The following is a 21,364-nucleotide window of genomic DNA, read 5'->3' on the forward strand; positions in this document are numbered from 1 at the left end:
GGCCGCCGGCAGGCCACCCTTTTGGGGTGATCTGTCCCGGGCCAAAGACACTGGGGGAAGAGGATTGCTGCATAGTTGTTTCACAAAATACAACTAATAAAAAATTAAGGCAGGAGGAGGGCCTGTATGCTGCTAGCAGGGGAACTGTGGGAAAGAAGACTGGGAAATAGGACAGGAAGTCACTAGGCAGGATGACTGAGGAAACAGATACAGAATGGGTAGTGGGCAGAGAATTGCAGGGTCTGAGAAAATGATACTGAAGGATCCACAAAGGTTGTGTAAATGTTGTGCTGAATGTATCTAGTGTTTCTGCAAGCACTCACACAGTCCTCTCACTCATTTCTGATTTGGTGAGTACGGAGCTCATAGACTTATTTTTTTAGAGTATTTACGCTTAAGTGTCTCCCATTGTGCAATCACTTGTACCACTGTGAGAAACAAAATAGCAACGGTGATGTACCTATGTGATACTAAAATTGTACAGTATAGGTTCTTAGTTATTGATTTGAATTATCTATTTAGGTCTTGATCCCTCACAGGCTGTAACTGTTAAATGTTTTTATGAAATACAGGCAGGTCTCAATTTATGTTGAGGTTACATTCCTGGACTTACAGTGTAAGTTGAGATTGATGTAAATGAGAGGACTAGTTCCATAGGGAATCACTCAAGACCAGAGGGATGCATTCCAACAGGCCAGAGGTAGCCACAAAGTTGGCAGTTTTACTTGACACACTACTAGGTTTAAAGAGGCTTAAAACATAACACACCAGAGTTCACTTTTTCCAGGATATTTAGAGAGACAGATAATCTGAAAAGGGGCTAGGAAAGACAGCAAGGATTAACTACCTTGGTTGCATAAAAGGGCTTGCCATTAGACAGTAGTTCATCTTCAGAGGAGTGCAAAGAGCAGTTGGTAAGAACTGTGTTCTATTGGCTTCCCAGGTAGAGAAAGCACATTAGGAGAGAAAGACAGCATATTTTCTGCTATGTCTTCAGCAGCACATGCAGAGGGGACAAGAGGAGAGGGAGCACATCTCTATGGTAACAAGCCGCACTAAAAAACCCAAACCAAATCAAACAAAAAGGCCCTTGTATAAAACACCCAGTGATTTCTTTCCCCCCACCTTTGATATCACTTGATAACAAATAAGCTGTAAGAGGCCACAAGGGTCTTTGCGGCTAGACTCCTAGTTCCACCCACTAGTGACTCACAGATGTGACTCACAGAAGCTCCACCCCCTCAGCAGCACTCTCTCCCAAGTGTTTCTAAAAAATTCAAACACTCACCTACTTAAAATGGCTGCCCAGAAACTGCACTCCTTCTAGTTCTACCAGAATGCTTTACAGTAATAAAATATAAGTGGTATCAGCCATAACAAAATAGAATTCAAACATAAAACAGTGTGGCATTTAAAGCAAATCAGGTTAAAAGGCCAATGTTTTGATTTTTAATTCTGCCTGTCACTGAATAGCTAATACAAGGCTCCCCAGGGGAAGACTTCAATAGGCAGAGTGACATAAGCAATGACATCCTTTTTCAAGTTGTCCCACTTCTCTTCCTATAGGGAAGCTTTAGTAAATGACCTTAATGTATGAGCAGGTTGATGTGAAGCAGGATACCTGTATTCCAGTCTGTAGTGCTTTTTCATCATGAAATGTGAATATGCTGTGGCTATTTCTGGATATCCTGTAGCCGGTAATCTGATCAGCATTCACAGAATGAAAAAAAAACACCTTGGTATCTTGATTCACCTTGTAGTTTTGGATATCAGTCTACTAGAAGACTCTCAGCCCTTTCTCATGTCACTGACAAATAACCAAGTAGTGAAGCATCTGATTCAGTCTGAAAGGTAGCATCTGCCCTATGACTGACCCATTACTACTGGACTGTGACAGAACAGGCTGCCCATTGAATGGATGGCTTGTTCTGTACTTTCCCCTCCAGCAGTTGCCTGCTGTGACAAGTGCTGCTTGCCTAATGTTTGTAACTCTGCCAGTGAAATGGAGTGAATATAATTTTATAGAGCAGAGGGTTAAATTTCCCAGCATCTGATCCTCACCATCCATACATTTTCATAATGTTTGTTTTGCCTGAAGGAAGAGACAAAGATTGAGCCACTAAATTTTCATGTCATTTAGTTACTTGTCACTATTACCTTTTCATGCGTTCCAGAGATATAAGTAGCAGAATTTATGTAGGAGCAGTAAGTATATTCTCCTGGTATCCTTGAACAAATTTGACTCTGGCAGTCTTGATGGTAAACTGTAGTGTTTTGGTGTCACAGTATGGGTTGTGATTACAATGAGGGACAATGCATTTTAACATATGTAACTTTATACCTTAGGCCTGGTGGGCCTAGTGATTTGTGAATTTAACTGCCTCTGGATTGCCATACCCCATATCATTCAGTGGTGGCATGTGCATGTGGACACATTGATGCAGACATGCACACATTGCCATCCATTGAATAATAGGAGGCTTGAGCATCTGTGTTTTTTTTTTGTCAGTGGTAGTAGTGGAACTAAACCCCTGCGGGTGGGAAGAATCCACTGTAAAATTGTTGGAGGTTATGCATATGCCACCTAAAATAGAATTATCACTTACACAACTTCATTGACTTCAGTTTCCTTCCATCCCTCTCTTTTTTTACCTGTTAACTAACTGAAGATGTTTTGGAGTGCAGATGTTTGGAACTGTGATCTAAACTGCCTTGTTGATTTATGTCTGTAGCAAGAAAAAATATCACCCTGTTTCCAAAAAGTATATCTTACACTGCTGTGGAATGGTTTCATATTGAGGTTATTCTCACAAATGTCATGTTGTGAACAGCCATTGCTTTATATTTGGAATCATCTTCTCAAACCAAGGATGCTTAGTGGAGCGAACAGAAAAGGAAAAACTGTGTGTGCACTGGCATCAGAGGTGGGAGGTTTTGGATCCATCCACTTAAGTTCCTCCTCCATAATATGATGAGTGGATCTTTTTGAGATTTCAACAGGGTACTAGTAGACTTCACTATAAGCTTTCTTGCAAGGTAGCAGGGTAATAACATTACTTGAAGCTTTTAAGATGTGTGCTCCTTCTCTAAAGCACATTTATTTGGAGAAGACATCCAGTTTGTAGAGAAATCCCAAATAGACTAGCAACACAGTGCTTAAGACTTTGAAATTAAAGCAGTTTAACTTGCTTAGTAGGTTACCCTTCACCTAACTTGGTTACCTTCACAGTTCTTGAACTATAACCATGTTAGCTAATGATAATGGGAATGATAGTCCAACATATCTGGAGAGTAGCTATTTAGGGTAGGCTGTCAGAAGTTCTGATTAGTTTTTGTGAGTTTTTCAGGCTATGGCTAAGTTCTAGAAGAGTTTACGCCTGAGGTTCCAGAACATGGCCACATAGCCCAAAATACCCACAAAAAATATAGATGCTGGCCATGAAAGCCTTTGACTTCACAATTCTGATTAGAATTGCTTCATCTTCTTCTTTAATTTATTTAGAGTAATTTATTCAGCAGGAGGAGCAGACCCTCTGAAGAACTGCATTAGGGAGATCTTGCCTCATCTCACAAATAGAATATACCTTCTTGTGGAATAAGTGGGGGGAGGGCAAATTAAACACTTACTTTAAGAGCAATTCTTCCTCATGAGACAGAGAGAACATGATTTCCAAAAATAATATGCACATAGCTTCATATTTTGCTTATTTTTTAAAATCAGTTTATGACACATTTATTCAGTATATTATTGATTAATAGTATTGCTGTGCATTGTCCATTTGGGCCTTTATACATTGCTTTTTAATAAGTACCAGGATTAGCAAAACAATTTGGCTTGTATCTTTGCTTCACAAAGCCACTTTTTTATTGATTTGTTCCTTAAGTGGAAGTTGGAGACATTCCTTTTGTTGAATCTGGTCGTAAATACTTTGACTACAGTTGGGTAATCTTTCAATATGTTCACAATATTTCTTGCTCAGCATTATGAATCATACATAACCGTCTTAGAAATCCAAGTTTCCATTCAATAGCCAGAAACTGAATGCTGCTACAACAAAAACATTAAAGCTAAGAACTAAACAAATGTTGGAAGTGTAAATATTTTTCACCATATAATCCTAACATGTCATCCTATCTTTCCCCCCCCTCTGTGTAGTAATGTGGAGTTGAATTACTCTCTGCCAAATATGTTGAGGTTATAAGTCATTTGGAAACATGATGGGATTTGACACCACTGAAAATGAAGCAAGGCTGGTGTAACGTCTGGCAAGTTGTATGTGTTGCCTGCATAGCGTTTGGAACTTACAAAGACATAAAGATTGTTTGGCTTTCTTTCTTTCTTTGCTTCATAATTTTGAGGATACAAAATGGTGACTACTACAGCAGGGGAACCATCCTATCTGCAGAGGTTTGGTTCTGGGTGGCCCGGCAGAGTGCAAAAAATGCACATAGTCGCACCCAATATTATTCAGTGGTGGCAATGTGTGTGTGGACATCTGTCATGTGCCACTATGGAATAATATGAGACGTTGCTATCCATATTAGAATGTAATCGCCAAGCCACCTTCTGATATATACATTCTGCCTCTGATATAGTCTTTCCAGATTGTCACTGAGAGATTATCACTTTTGTGAGGAAAAAGCCTTCTCTTTCATCTCGCTTGCTATGTCAGAGCTGTTTAAAAAACAACAACAACAGGGAATGAACTCCCTGCATTGTTCACTGACAGTGTATTAATGGTGCTGCTATTATTTTGCTGGACTGAACAAGCAAGATAGTCACTACAGTGAGTACATTAAGTCTCTCTGTATTTCATGAATGACTTCCAAATGTGGGTACACTATATTGGTATAAATATAGCACAGGAAGTATCCTTTTATCTCTGATCAGAGTTAGGATATCTAATCTCTTGTATCATAAAAAAGAAAGAATTATGTTTTGGTTAATTAGTGTGAGACTGTTCTTTAAGGATGCTTAGCTTGATAAAAGTTTTCAATGGTTCACAATGTTGCAAAATGTCTTTACATGGTTTGTGGTGTTTTTACAAAGAACTGAGCATTTGAAATCTTTAACCCAGAAGTATTGATAGAATGTAGCTTTCAAGTCTTCCACAGTTATTTTAAGCTTTAAACAAGAGACTAAGCATTTGTATGTGTATAATGACAGTTCTTTCGTGAGTGGCTCAAGAGTGAATTTTCAACCAATTTGTTGGTAGAGATGTGTGATGTCAAAACATATTTCAACTATTTGCAGAAAAGTAAGCAACAGAGAGCAGGAATTTGGCTCAAACCATAAAAAGGCAGCATTCAGGGGAAAAGACTGCATGCTTCCCTCAAAGTCAGCAAGCATTTTTTTAAAAGCAAGCTTTGGATGTCAATACAGTGTGGTGCAATGATTTGAGCATTGGACTATGACTCTGGGAGACCAGGGTTTGAATTCCCTGCTCAGCCTTAGAAACCCACAAGGTGACCATTGACATATCACATTCTCTCAGCCTCAGAGGAAGGCATAGGCAAACCTCCTCTAAACAAATCTTGCCAAGAAAGCCCTGTGATAGGTTTGCTTTAAGGTTGCCATAGGTCAGAAATTACTTGAATTGACATGTACGTGTGCATGTGCACACACATACGCACGCTTATATATGAATCTCATGCTGCGAGTCTATTATTGCAAAGTAGAGGTGAATCATTAGCCATCCTTGAGGAAGATTCTTGGTCAAAGCCCTCTGTCCCTAACAAGTATTCAGGACACACCAATACAGCTGGCCCTCCATTTTCATGGGGGATCCATTTCAGACCCCGCCCCCCATGAAAACAGGCTTACACATATTCAAGCCCCATAGGCTTGAAAGGGTTGCATATGCACCCCATTGAAAATAGCGAAGGTCACCTCTCCATGGATTTTTGAGTTTACGGATCTCAGATCTGCAAGTTAGGAAGTTATATCACTACAATTTATTAAAATCCCAAATGAAACAATACAAACCACATTGAAACCATCTTGCACTGTTTTCTGAAAGCCAGAGTATGTTTTCATTCTCAGAAACATTACAGAACTGGTATAAACTGCATCCATTTTCATAGTGATCACTATGTCCTGAGAACATTTATACTGTATACTTTCCATCTGTACTAGGAGCTAGTGAGGCAGTGAATGGATGTTAGAGCAATTTCCTCAGCTTGTGACAGTGTGAATGTTTTTTCATTTTTAATGCTCCTTTAGCTCTTAATTATTTCAACTTTGGGACACCAGGCCCCTCTAATGCATACAGTCGTGTTTTACATGTATAATAAAGGTGAGATGTATGTTTTTTGGCAGTCAGTTGGCAATCATAGGTCTCTATAATAACTCTTTTTTGGCAAACGGCTTTCAGGAATTGTTTCTGTTTGTTCTTATATGTTAAAAATAATAGCAGGCACACTAATCTTCTTCATGTATACTTGATACCTACAGAGAGCAAGGCACTCTTATGATTGTTCTCAGAGATGCTGTTTTGTAAGGTGGGATGTATGTGTGGAGTTCTAGCAAAGAGTAATTTGTTACCCAAACATAAGCATTGTTCCTGAGGATGAATCACCCTTATATAACTAGGTGACCCACAGAGGAAATAATTCTGTCAAAACTGAAGTATAAATAATCAGAATAGAGCTGGTTTTCTTTTGTCACCAAAACAGCCTTATAAAGAGCTATATCCTTTATTGGGCAACAATAATTTGAAATTACTTGGAGCATTTAAAATTGAATTGGATGTTTGCCTGACAATGCATTTAGGTGTTTCCTAAGTGCTGTTAATAATGGTTTTATCAATGCCAAACCCTACTTGTCAACACAATTTGATGGGCATCTTTGAGAAGGTAACAAGGAATTGGTTGACAAGATTTTCTATTTTGTGAAGCTGGCCAGCTGGCTACTTCCATGTTTCCCATTCCTTCCCTCCAGTAACAGAGCAGCTAGTGCCTTTCCAAGTACTTTATGATGTCTGTTTCAGCAAAGGAAGTGGATGCTTGGTACCTGACAGTCCAGACAAGATCACCTAGGAAAGAGGCTAAGAGATTGCCAGTTGGTGATCTGTCTTATTGAGACTTTTGTCTGAGTTGACACTGGATACATTAGAGCATCCATTTATGTGGGGTACACAGATAAGATACCCTCATTATAAGCTTCAGTGTATGAGTCCTTATTAAAATGACACCTGTTGAAATATTAATTGAAATTTATCGTCCATGATCTAATTGAAGCTAAGAGTTCATAGAATCATAGAATCACAGAATTGGAAGAGACCCCAAGGACTCCCTGATCCAACCCCCTGCCATGCAGGAACTCACAATCAGAACACTCTTGACAGGTTGACCATCCAGCCTCTGATTAAGAACCTCCAAAGAAGAAGACTCCACTCCTCTCTGAGGCAGCATATTCCACTCTCGAACGGCTCTTACCATCAGGAAGTTCTTACTAATGTTTAGATGGAATCTCTTTTCCTGTAGTTAGTGATGTGTGAGGCACTTGTAGCCATGTTTCCTAGTACTACTGTGACTTATGATAATAATAAAATATGCCCACATTTTACAAATCTGTTTCATAGATTTTAAAACAGATTTCTTTTCAGTGTAAGTCCAGGGAGTGTATTGATTTTGAACATTAACTGATTGCTGAATTTATTTCCTTTGAATTTGTATTAATAATAATAATAATAATAATAATAATAATAATAATAATATGTTTTATTTATAGACCGCTATTCCACAATGATCATAGCGGTGTACAGTAAAAATTGTAATATAATACAAAATATAAGGTGACAGTTAAAAGAGGGAGAAGTCTCGTCCTTCAGGCAGTCACCGATGGAGCTGGGTCTGCCTGATCGCTCCCTCTGAGGCCAAGATGACAGTTAAGGAGGCAGGGGCCTCTTCCTTCAGGCAGTCCCTGATGTTGCTGGGTCTGCCTGATCGCTCCCTCTGAGGCCAAGATGACAGTTAAGGAGGCAGGGGCCTCTTCCTTCAGGCAGTCCCCGATGTTGCTGGGTCTGCCTGATCGCTCCCTCTGAGGCCAAGATGACAGTTTGTAGCTGTGTGTGTGTGTCTTTCTCTAAAACATGGTCATGGGGATATTAAATAGAATATTTAGTTAGCAAAATGAGCTCAAGGAGCTTAGCCCTTGCATCTTTTCTCTTGAGAAATGGTGTTAGAAGGATGCCATTTGAAGCAAAGTAGTTGGGAAAGACCTTGAGCAAGTCACACTCTCTCAGCCTTAGGGGAAAGCAAGGGCTAACCTCCTCTGAACAAATCTTGCCAAGAAAACCCCATGATAGGTTTGCCTTAGGATTGTTATAAGTTGGAAATGACTTGAAGGCACAAAACAACAAGCTGGAAAAGTGTGCTTAACACCTGTTTATCACTTTTCCCTACTGCAATACTGTTTAACGTGACTTGTTTTATCCCTACCCTATATCTCAAATTCCACAGCAAAGTGTTTTTCAACATGCCTGCTAGTGGACTCAAATGTAGATGGAGAGAATGGGATGCCTTAAACAATGCTGTACTGTACTGTAGTACAGTATCAATATTTTCTCTCTTTCATATTGTAATTTAAAATCCAGAATAAGAAGACTTAGTCTTCCTATAGTGCCACATAAAAACCTCTTCTATGTTGAGACAGCATAAGGATAGTGAAGTACGTAAAAAGAGTTTTCTTTCACACTTTTTAAAGTCATTGTGCTACCTATTAATGTAACCAACAAATGGCTGTGCAATTCCTTTGGCAGGAGGATTCATCTAACTGTTCTAGCAACCGTTCTAATAAGGCTCAGGTGTTTCATAAGGCAATACATGAGTAGGATGACTGGGAGCATTTTATTGTTTAAGGCATCTCATTCTCTTCATCTGCCTTTGGGTGTGAAAGAGGAAAGCAAAGTGTGAGCACATGGAGGATAAGTTGTAAGCAAGTACAATTTGTGACATTACAAAATATCTTTGGCACATCTGTTAATGGATCAACTTGGGCTTCCAGTTTCCTGGCTTTGTGGAGTTTGAGCAGATCTAAGAGAGCCTTAACTTTGATTTTAAACCTGATTTGCTTAAAAGCAGAGGTTTGAAAAAATATTTAAAATCACTTTTAAATAAAAAGGCCTTGAGCTTTTTTGTTTTTTGACAGCAAATAAATACATGCCAGTTTGTGCCTCTAGTAATTAAGGAAGAATGTCATCTTGTTCATCCTTATCAATTAGGAATTACCAGAAGAAAGGCAGTATTGAATTATATGGGTGGCTTACATTGAGGTCTCTTAAAGCATGAATGAATCTCTGGATCATGATTGTAATAAAATATGTGACACAACAACACTTAACCCACATTAGGAATCTAAAATAAGTATAGCCTATTCATAAGCTCCTGAATTTGAAAGAGCTGAATTGCAGTTAGCAGAATCTTCATTATTTACAAATATACTTTGAACTGTTGTTTTAAATTGCAGAATTTGCGAGTTACACAAATGAAAAGCATATGTCTTAAAATGAAGGTAATCTCAGTAGCTATTTGAGTGTTTCACTTGTATTCATTACCGTTGAATCTTCTTAAATAGAACAGAACTGTCTACATCAGACTCTGAGATGGGCTTCTGTCTAGAAACTGGCTTGCCACATACTGTACTTGTTTAACTTCAGAGAATAAGATACACTTGATACACTGAGGCCATTCCCTTGCTGCATTTGGTTCCCTTAACTCGCAAACATGTACTTGTTCTACAAATTTAATATGGTCCCAAAGCAGTAGAGAGAGTAAAGGTATAAAATAATTAATCCCGATTTACAGTAATTAGGAGCTTGCTAGAAAATCATCTTAAGTCTCATTGCCTATTGGAGTTGGGGGGCAATTTTCTTTGACTTTTAGCAAAACCTTCCTTCCTGTCACTTATAGCTGTTCTTGATAACTGTCTTTGTAATAATAAATTATGTGTGTGAGGTGAAAGCTGGTGGACGATGGAATGGTAACTTCTTTCTTTTTCATTGACTATTATGAAAATAAATGACCTCTTAAGCAAGATGGGCTTATGCATGCTTTTACAATGAATGTATAAAAATGTTTGAGTAGAAAAAGCATTTGAGAGGTGGTCTTGGAACACTTGAGTGCTCATACTTCCAAGCAAAAAGTGACTATTAAGAGTATATCTGTATTTAAACATTGATCCTGCAGTTTCTTATACTTGTAGTTAGACTGTTTTGGTGTTGGGGGAAATTTATTCCTTAAATATTGTGTGTCTAAAGTATTTTTGTATTTCTTGCAGTGATGATACCATGATCACATATTCTGCTATTCCAAAGATGGGTTGCTGTTACTGATGGGAAGAAATCCAATATGAGTGGAAATGATGTTGGAGGAAGAAGACGCTTTGAAGACAGTGAACATACACTACATATATATCCTGGGAGCATTGCTGAAGGGACCATCTATTGTCCTGTTATTGCACGAAAAACTTCCACTGCTGCTGAGGTGATAGACTCTCTGATCAACAAGCTTCAGCTGGACAAAACAAAATGCTACGTCTTGGCAGAGGTGAAGGAGTTTGGTGGGGAAGAATGGATCCTCAACCCCACAGACTGTCCTGTCCAACGCATGATGTTGTGGCCTCGTATGGCACTAGAGAATCGTTTGAGTGGAGAGGATTACCGCTTTCTTCTAAGGGAGAAGAATCTCGATGGGTCAATACATTATGCCAGCCTTCAGTCCTGGTTGCGAGTGACAGAAGAGCGACGCAGGATGATGGAACGTGGCTTCCTTCCTCAGCCACAGTACAAAGATTATGATGACCTGTGTGCTTTGCCAGATCTAAATGAAAGGACGCTCTTGGAAAACCTTAGAAATCGCTTTAAGCAGGAAAAAATTTACACATATGTTGGGAGCATACTAATCGTTATTAATCCATTTAAATTTCTCCCCATTTACAACCCCAAATATGTCAAAATGTATGATAATCATCAACTAGGGAAGTTGGAGCCCCACATTTATGCAGTGGCTGATGTAGCATACCATGCTATGCTTCTACGTCGCAAGAACCAGTGCATTGTCATTTCTGGAGAAAGTGGGTCTGGGAAAACACAGAGCACAAACTTCTTGATTCATCACCTCACTGCTCTTAGCCAAAAAGGATTTGCTAGTGGAGTCGAACAAATCATTCTTGGAGCGGGACCAGTGCTTGAGGTAAGGCAAAAGTCATGTTGCAGATTATGATGCAGCTTTTTGAAAATGAGTGATAAAGTAGTTGTTTTGTGATTATACTTCTGACCATCTGCCAATGGCTCATAATATTGCACACGTGAGGTTCTTCCATTTTTTTTAGTGATTCTGGTGAAGAAATGCATGTGGAAAACATTACCTTGGAATATTGAATCCATATGGATGTTTTTTTTACACCAAAGAACTATTGAGCAGGAGCTGGCTGTACTACATCATCCTGCTTGCAATTTTCTCTAAAAACGTATACTGTACATACTATGCCATGGTATCATAATATCTTCCATTTGTGTATGTCAAGAATCATGAAATTACACCAGCAACTGTACAGTACTTACTGTGTTGGATATTGTTGATGGGAGATGCAGTCAGATAACAACTGGAGGACCACAAGTTGTTAATTCTTGTTATAGAATAGATCTGGATTACAGTGAATTATAGCTCTTGAAAATTGGGATTTGTTTTAAAATTTGTTTAAAATACGCACTGCAGCCCGGTGGTGGGCAACTGCATGGAGGGACAAGGGCCAGTGCTGGGGTCAGTTTTCTCCTTTGTTTCCTCATGGGCTGTGCATTGTGCTGCTTCCAGTTACCATTTTGAGCTAGTTTGCTGCCTACAAAACTGGAGATCCTTTTCTTTTTTTGGTGTGTATTTGAGGTGTTCTGGGGGGAAACCAAGTTGCTTCTTGCTGGTTTTTTATGTGTTTGGGCAAAAAAACAGATTGCATAGTTAATTGCAATGACTTGTCTGCACATCTTGCTGTTGTCTCAAGTACAGTGGTGCCTCGGGTTACGAAATTAATTCGTAACGCGGCCGCTTTCGTAACCCGAAAAGCCTTCGTAAGCCGAATTGCCATAGGCGCTAATGGGGAAAAGCCGCGATTCCGTGCGAAAAAGCCGAAAAAAGCACCAAAAGTTTTTTCGTAACCCGAAAAAACATTCGTAACCCGAAACAATAATTCCCTATGGGATTTTTTCGTATCCTGAAAATTTCGTAACCTGGGTATTTCGTATCCCGAGGTACCACTGTACTGTACTTTAGATAATTAAAGAATCATCATTCTTAGATGTCAGAAGTGAAGCTTGCTCTATTTATGTTTATAGACACCAATATTGATGCAAACAGGGTTATAGTCAGTAGTAATCTCTAAGGTAGTGGTTCTCAAACTGGGGGGCAGGACCATTTGAGGGATGTGAGAGTTGCTCAAGGGGGGCTTGGAGGCCCTCATTCCTCCCTCTCCGTCCTCCCCTCAAACCTTTTCTCTCCTGAAGGGAGAAGAGAAATAGGAGGAGGGTACTAAAGCAGCCATTTCTGCATGAGAAGGGAGAGAATGAGAACAGGGGAGGCTCATTGGTCTCTGGCAGGGCCCATTATTCCAAGCTGCTGCTTTTTCTTCCACCACCTATCCCATCACTGCCCTCTTTCTCAGGACAAGATGCTGCTGCAGCCTCAACAAGCATGACCACTCAGTGAAGTGATTCCTAGGTGCATGGCTGCCAAACGATTCCTTTATCTCTTTGTTTGTGACTTTCACAAGCCTGTTTCTTGCTCACATGTACACAGACATGTTCAGCTGCACATTTTTTCTTGCTTGCTTTCTCCCTCATGCCTTCTTATCCAATTAATTCTTTCACACACATTCAAATCATGGTCTTTCTCTTTCCCTCACAGACACTGATTCTCTCTCTCTCTCTCTCTCTCTCTCTCTCATGCTAATTCTTTAGCACACATGCACACTCTGAAACTCTTTCTCTTTCACAGTCACACAGAAATTAATTCTATCATCCCCCTCAGTACCTTGCTTGGGTTGTGAGTGACTTTGTCTTACACACGCACAGTAATGTGTGCTCTCTCTCTCTCTCTCTCTCTCTCTCTCACACACACACACACACACACACACACACACACACACAAAGTCACACTCTTCATTCTTTTTTACATACTCACCTATGCATTTGTGTATACAAGAGAATGGCTGTTTCTGTGTGACTGTGTGTGAGAGAATAAATGAGTATGTATGTGAATGAAAGAAAGAAAGCACGACTGAGTGTGTACATTTATGTGAGCATTGGTGTGTGTAAGTTTCTGGGAGACTGTATGTGGAAAATGTACCCATGTAAAGTATTTAAATAAAACTGTAGTAATTTCAACAATGTTATAAAATGTTAAAATATGCATATATGTATGTGTAAACTAAAACATATACACTAAACAAAGTATTTTTATTAGTATATTGTGTTGAGTGTGTGTGTGGGGATTGACATCCAGATGTAGATGGAAATGGGGTCACAAGGGTAAAAAGTCTGAGAACCACTGCTCTAGGGGTTAGCTCTGGTTAAATCCACAGGTAGAGAATATGTTTCGGGGAAGGCCTGCTGAGAGTGTGGCATAGGCAGCTAATTACTATTTAGTGATCAAGTGCATTAAAGCTGCATCAGTTATTCTTACACTGGTGGGAGGAGTGATGTTGACAGGTGATTCTAATAAAATCCTATTGTAGGAAGAAAATTCTACTTCTCTTGTTGCATTGCATATTGTTCTGATGCTCTCTGCATCCAGATAGCAACAAATGTCCTGAGGCATAGCATACCCAAGGAAGTATTGTGAATTACAAAAGCTGTGCAGTGTTGACATGTGGATTATTGCGCAGTGTCTCAGTGTATATGGTGTGTACAGTCAATTATAAATCTTAACTCATCTCAAGCGGAAAGCCTCACTTAACTTGATGGGGATAAAGATTTCATCATATTTTGCTTCCTCATGTCTCAGTTTAAATTCAGCCAAACTTGCTTGTTCTACCAGTCTTGCTACGTACAAGCTGAGCCAAGACTGTAGATTGTGCACATGATCCTGACTGATTCCCAAATATTAATGTTGAATATCTTTATTATTCCTTACCTTTCCTTCCCTACAGAAAAACTGTATCATTATATTTGGCTACAATATGCTTAAAGTCAAATTATACAGTAACAGAGCCAGTATGGTGTAGTGGTTTAACCATTCAACTATGACTGGTGCCTAGGGGTCGATTCCCTGCTTGGCCATGAAACCCACTGGGTGACTTTGGGCAAGTCACATGTTCTTCTTCCTGGTCTCTGCAGCTGGTTGGGCAGCGACTGAGAAGCTTCTTGCTTGTTCTGGTCTCACATCAAAGGCTGGCAGAAGTGTGTCTTTTTGGTTGCTATTTGACTGGCTGCTCTGTTGCTGCTCCCTTTTCGCCCTGTCATCCTGGGAGCAGCAGCTGGCTAAGCAGCAACTGAGAATCCTCTTACCCATGCCAGCTTTGCAGCAAAGGCCAATGTGGACAAGAAGCCTCTTGGTTGCTGTTCAGGCAGCTGCTCAGTTGCTGCTCCCAGGGTGACCAGGTGTAAGGGAGAAGCTTCCCTCTAGAGAGGAAGGACTCTCAGTCCTTCATCAGGCTAGAGAAATGCACAGCCCACATATGTGCAGGGGGTTTACAGAGGCCAGATGCTCTGGACTGGAGACTGGTGTGGGCCGGAAAGGGAGAGATTTTAACTATAGGAGCCTCTCTGTAGTTAAAATCTCTCCCTTTCTAGCCCACACCACTTTCCAATAATTGAGCACAGACACCCCTTCCCCAGAGATTTATTATTATTATTATTATTATTATTATTATTATTAATTGTATTCATACACCTTTCTTTAGAAATGATCTCAGAGTAGAAGACATGTCTTCCCCACACAGCTTCAAGTAGCCATTGTCACACACAAAAATGGTTTCTTCTGCAACCTCCTCTCTTATTCCATCTAATGAAAGAAAGCAGGAGGAGCAACTCCAACCTGTCAACCAACTCCCAGCAAAGCTCATAAAGCTTAAGCAGGGTCCTAAATGTCAAAGCTTTTTTTTGCAACCATTTCTTCCCCACCATCATGTACTCTAACTCTTTGCTCCAGTCTGTCCCAAAATGGTCATGCTCTGAGCCACAGAAGCGATGTTCTGTGCCCAAGCCTCATGCAAGTTTCCCAATTGCCACTACTAGTGAAAGACACCAGTAAGGGAATGAGCTCACATGGTCACGCAAAGAGTGGGAGACACCACCACACAAAATGATCAGCGAGGCTGTGTGGTGGTTTTTTGAGGACCCTGAAAAGAAGTTTCATGCAACCCTCATCTCCACCATGGTCCTTGTCTTTCTTGCACATTGGTATTTAGACTTAAGGTCCCCTTGCTGCCCTCCTTTTCCCTCACTGCCCACTTACTGACCCACTCTTTCCTTACTGCTCACCTGGAACCTCTCACTGCTCCCAGGGGGGAATATACTGCACACTTTGGGAATCACTGCTTTAGAGTAATCGTAAGTCGGAAACAACTTGAAGGCACACAGCATGCACGCATGCACTCTCTCCCCTCTGCCGCTCATATAAATTTATGTTACCCCTCGAGGAAATACTTTGGACATTGAAGGAATTTCATGATTCCCTTTGCCCAAATTGTAGTATAGCAAGAGAGCACGGCCTTGGCCTTATTCTTTGTGTATGTTTTACATCCATCCAAGTACAGTGTTCCTGCTTCCCCAGGCCAATTTCTAATAGATTTTAAACAAAGAGGAACTCTTCACCAGGGAATATATTATTGTTTATTGCTGCTTGAAGCCTGTTCAGATGCATTACATTACACAGAACTTACAGTGAGAAGTTGCAAAGGACTGAGTTCAATCTTGGAAATGTTTTGGTGGTACGGAGGTGCAAAAGCTTTTCTCCCTCCCCAAGATTTTGAAGCAGAATTCCTCAGACATCTGCATTTAGTTATTTCCTTCCCTATATGTCAGTCATAACAGAAAGTGAACTTCCCCTTTCTTCATTACTGTCGGCACCCTCCTCTTCCTCTGATAGGTTCCTGTTTGTATCAGCTGTTTTCCTTCTACCTCTGCACACCATCATCTTTCATTTGCCAGTTATTTTGCTACCCATCACCCATGCTGTTTTCTCATTCATTTCTATTTCTATTCTGCTTCACACTGGGTCCCATTAGCCCAGCCGGTTGCTGGCTTACTTCATGCAGGCTTCATCCTTGCTCACATTTTAAAATGAAATTATGCTTGGTGTGACTTCCCCTTTCGATCACCCAGTCTCCAGCTGTTGTTCTTCTGAGCCAGATTTCATGACAGTGTGCAAGCTTTTCCCTTTTGTCTAGGGATTTTGGGAATTCTTTCAGCCATCAAAATAAAGACAAAAAATGTAATGTCTGGTAAGCAGCATCTGTTTCAGTCACTTCCAGCTATTTATGGAGAAGCAATGGACTTTGTCCAACCCTCTTTTATAGTTAGATTGATTAAACCAAGTGTCTAAAGAAGAAGAAAACACTCATTCATTCTTGGGTAAAACAATGTGCATTCAATAAGCAGTCATTGTGACAACTGCCATTTGTTATCTGCCAAAGACAATAAAACCATTTTGAGGAGACTCACTCTTTCTCTGTATGAATCAGTGGGAATTAACATAAGGAATTGTCTAGGCTGCACACATTTAGTGACAGAGCAAAATATTCATCCCACTAATTAAAGATTTTCCGAATTTCACAAAAGGCTCTATTCTTCAAGTGCCAAGGGACAGAATGGCAGTATTTGGTTCCTAATCGTAATACTTCAAGAATAATTTTATATGCTATTTGTTATATACAAGAATTGTGCTTTATATTTATAATTACAGCTCTGTTCAACAGTATGTTCAATAAGGTTTGTTATTCAAATTGCCAATGTGAATAACCCCATAATACAGCAAAACATCCCAAACCAGTAGCCATTCTAGTATATTCTGGTAAATAAAACTGGAAAATAAAATAAAAAGAATATTATTTTATGTAGTTATTCTTCATGTGGAGAGAAAATATAGAGAAATCATAGCTAATGTATCTTAACTGGTCTTGAATTACAATCAGTGTATGATTTCCTGAATTTTAAAATCAATGACGTTGATTTGTTTTGCTAAATAATTGGGGACATTATCTGTCTTAAATATTCCCTTTACATAATCTCCCTGTTATGTTGATATTATATCATAATGTTTGAAATTTTCAGCCAATGTTCCCATCCAAAGGATTTAACTCTGATATAGCGAGTCTTGAAATGGGTTAATAATAGGAATGTTGGCTACAGCTGTGTTTGTGTTCAAGGGTCTCTTTTATGTTATCATTCCAAGCCTTTCATAGTTGTCACAGAGAAAATATTTTTGAAGTCAGACATGTTGTCACTTGTCATTTTTCTCCAGGAGAATTGTGTTATTTATAACTGTTATCTATATATAGATTGATTGTGGGCTGAAGGGAAAAGTCAGAAAATTTCTCTACAATAAGTGTCTTATTGTTGCCAAGTTAACTGCATCTTGGTATTTTGGTCATAGATATTGTGGCCTGTATTGCAACTTTTCAGTTGACACAGTCCAGATATGCAGGATTAATATTTATTGAAGTTTAGCATAATAACATTTATATTTATCCTTGTGCTGTAGTTATACTGCACAACCCAGTTTTAGCTGTTCATATATAATGAATATATAATGAAATAATGAAATAATACTATATAGAACAAAGCTCAAATGTTTTACTATATAGAACTATATAGAACAAAGCTCAAATGTGCCATAGCACCCATAATAAAGTATCATCTTGGAATTCTGTGCTCCTTTACATGTTAAAACGACAGATTTTGTTCAACATGCTGCTGTAGGACTTCACATTATGTGTTATGCTGCCCATGTGCTGCATCTACTTTTAAAACTTCATAATTTCACTTTTGGCTGGTTTTTATTTATTGCCACTATTACTTTTAAAAGCTTATAGAAGAAAAATGGAGCTTAAATATTGGTGGTATTGAACACCCTTGGGAGAGAAGGCTTTGATCTCTTGTGACCCAAAAGAGGTAGCAAGACAGCCTTTGCTAAAGAAACGTATTCTGATCCTGGACAACTGCCACATAGTCTCTAACCTTCCATTTTTAGGAGGGCATTGGAGAGCATAATGGATTCTTAGTTCCAGATGGTTTTTGAGGAAATTGATTTGTACAACCATCAGTTTCACGAGACTTCACTTACTCATGTCTGGGATGGGAAAAGGGCCTCTCTAGACATGTAAAGGTCCTCCACTGTGACTCTGACAATAGAGTCACAGTGGAGGACTTCTAGATGCCTAGAGAGACCCCCCCCCGAGACATTCCAATGAAAATTTAGAGTTCACATTTATCCATGTTTTTCTCTACTTGTAGTAATTCTTAGACTGCATTCCTAATGAATATGAAGATCCTATTCTATTCAGATGGATTCCAATCCAAAATCAGATTTGGTTTTGGGATGGAAAGGGCCTTGGTTATGTTGGTGAATGATTTGATCCTGAAACTGGATTATGGGACTATAGTCCTTATGTCTTTGCTGTTTTAAGGGCATTGATGCAATTGACCATGTTGAGCTTCTGTCAAGCCTGGCTTTGAGAGGCATATTATTAAGCACTCAGTATTGGAAAGTGCTTCTGAGTGACTTCTGTTCTACTCCATGACTTCCAGTTTGTGGAGTGCCACATGCTCCAATCTAACCCTTTCTTTTTCACAATATAGAGGGAAACCATTAGGAGAGATGATCTAACATAGTGTACTATGGTATCATCAATCTGGAGATCACTTGCAGCTTTATTTCTGTCTCCATCGTAACTGTATTGCAAGAATCATAGAATCATAGAAGGTGGTGAAATTTCTGAATAAATGCTTGGGTATATTATTGGAATGCATGAAGGAGAATTAATTGTAATAGAACTTGGACAATAGACAGATGTTCTGTGGGTTGAGAAGTCATCTAATTTTAGAGTGGTTTAGAAGAAGTTGAACATGGGGTTGTAATCCTCCTGAAGGAGCAGGGTACAGCCTGAGAGTGCTTCTGGGCTTGTTTCTATCATAAGAAGCCCAGGTAGAAGGATTAATAGTGGCATCACTAGGGTTGGCATCACCCAGTGTGATAAATTAAAAAAAAGTCAAAACCAGATGCCTCTCTCCTTCCACTGGTCCTCAACCCACTTACACCATATCCAGCATTTTAAAGGGACATATGCAAATAGCACAGTTCATTTCTGTCCAAAGACAGGTGTTTGGGGAACAGTGGTGTTACCTCTCTTAGGGTGTACCTGGTGTGGCCCAAGTCCCCCCCACACCCCCTGAGCTTTAACCAGAAGCATGTTGTTATTTGTTAATTGTGGCCATTTCTGATTAAATCAGATCTAGCCTTTGTTTATCCCTCACTGGTCATACCTAGACTGGACTGTTATAGTGATGACTCTTCAGTTTGGAATGATCTCTTGATAAAGTTGTTCATGTCTTCTATTGTTTAGTCTTTAATCAAGCCATAAAGGCCTTTCTTACTGAGGTAATTTTGACTAGCCTGTACATGAGCACACGCTAAAGACAGAACTATCTATATGTGTTTTGCCTTGTACAGTACTGTTCTTTCAGTTTGGATTGCTTTGGGAGGGCAAGACCTTAAAGGAGTTGACAAATCCCTTTAAATAAATACTTAGATAAAGATAATAATATGTTTGAACCATGTAACTGAGAAGTAGAATAATAGAAATAATAAAAGTATGCAGAATAATAAAAGTATGCAGATATGAGATCTGTTGCTGTATCTCAAAATTCAGCCTTAATGAAACATGGCCTGCAAAACTCTACATTTTTCCTATACAGTATAATATAATATATAGCACAGTGGTTCTTAAGCTTGTTACCTTATAGCTGCTGTCCTTGGTACCTCTCTAAATTGTTGTCATTGTCAGGCATGGGAACTAAATATTCAAGCAACGTTAGATTAGTTTTTTAGAGCACTAGAGACTCCCAGCAAATAGGGTTTAACAACTTATTTATAGATTATAGTATTTTAGTTGTATTTGTAGGTCCAAACACAATTTTAGCTCATGGCATAAGGCAGCTGCAGCAGCTTTTAGTCTGATATATAAATCCAGTCATGATCCATGCCATTTGGTAGACATGGACTTGACCTATCTCTGCATCTTCTGACCATCCATTTGTTGGGAAGACAGCTTCCTGTAAAGTTTTCCTGACACAGTATTTTCCTTCATCTTAACCAGATGGGATATAGGAGTCTTTATTGACTATCAGTAAAATGTTAATAAGGCAGAATATCAAATTCTGAAATGTTTTTAAACTGCTTAAGTTAAAATATTACTTTTTAAATAGCAGAAATTGTAAAGCTCTTTTTCTGGACATGTTTCCAGAGTAGGGCAAAGCTAGGATGAAATTTTAAAAAACTGACAAGCAGATGCATGAGGATATATTTTTTAAAAAATTGTGACCCTATAAATAAGAAGAAAAAGTCTGTCAAAACTTCTTCTTCTGTCCTGTCAATTTGAACAAGCAGAGTGTAGGAAAAGTAGTTCCACCACCTAAGTTTCTTCTTCTTCTTTTTTGGGTGACGATGTAATTGTGTTTTTATCTTGTTGTCGATTTTAACTGTATGTGGATGTTTTTAACTATGTTGTTAAACCGCCTTGATCCTTGGAAAGGCGGTATATAAATAAAATTTTATTATTATTATTATATTCTTTCTCTTATAGGGTTGCTCTCTTTTTCAACACTTATATTTTTTCTTCTTTTGACAGGCTTTTGGGAATGCAAAAACAGCACACAATAACAACTCAAGTCGCTTTGGCAAGTTTATCCAAGTTAATTATCAAGAGACTGGCACAGTCCGTGGGTAAGTGGCAATGACCAGTGACGAAAGGGCTTTAAACATGGATCATTTGCAGCTGTTCACATTTGTCCATGAATGATGAGAATGTTAAGCATCCTGTGTAAATCTGTCCCATAGTTACTTGTCTGAGAAAGATGTGGGCATGCTATGTAGAACAAATAATTGGCTTGATATAGGTATCTTTTGTTAAGAAATTAACTTCCCACATTCTTCACACCACAATAGTTGAATCACAAGAGAGACTCCAAAGATAAATCTCTGAAACTTGCATTCCTTTTATTTACTGATACAATGTAATACATTGTTGGAGCAAAGTCCGTCATATGTTTAAGAATCTTTCCACGGCAGAAATGACTTGGAGGCAGACAACAACAGCAACTTCAGTATGTCATCTGTTGGATGAGAAGGTTGCATTTAGTTTCTGGGTTGAGCA

General features: G+C 39.1%; 1 protein-coding gene across 1 annotated transcript in view; it reads left to right on the plus strand.

Moving 5' to 3' along the window:
* MYO9A (myosin IXA) overlaps positions 1 to 21,364 on the plus strand; it is a 136,634-nt gene that overhangs the window by 18,727 nt on the left and 96,543 nt on the right. The window contains 2 exon segments of the mRNA XM_042476657.1: positions 10,280 to 11,193; positions 20,840 to 20,934. Coding sequence (XP_042332591.1) covers positions 10,351 to 11,193; positions 20,840 to 20,934 — 938 coding nt within the window. The 5' untranslated portion in view covers positions 10,280 to 10,350.

The sequence above is a fragment of the Sceloporus undulatus genome, chromosome 6 (assembly GCF_019175285.1).
Source record: "Sceloporus undulatus isolate JIND9_A2432 ecotype Alabama chromosome 6, SceUnd_v1.1, whole genome shotgun sequence".
NCBI lineage: Eukaryota > Metazoa > Chordata > Lepidosauria > Squamata > Phrynosomatidae > Sceloporus > Sceloporus undulatus.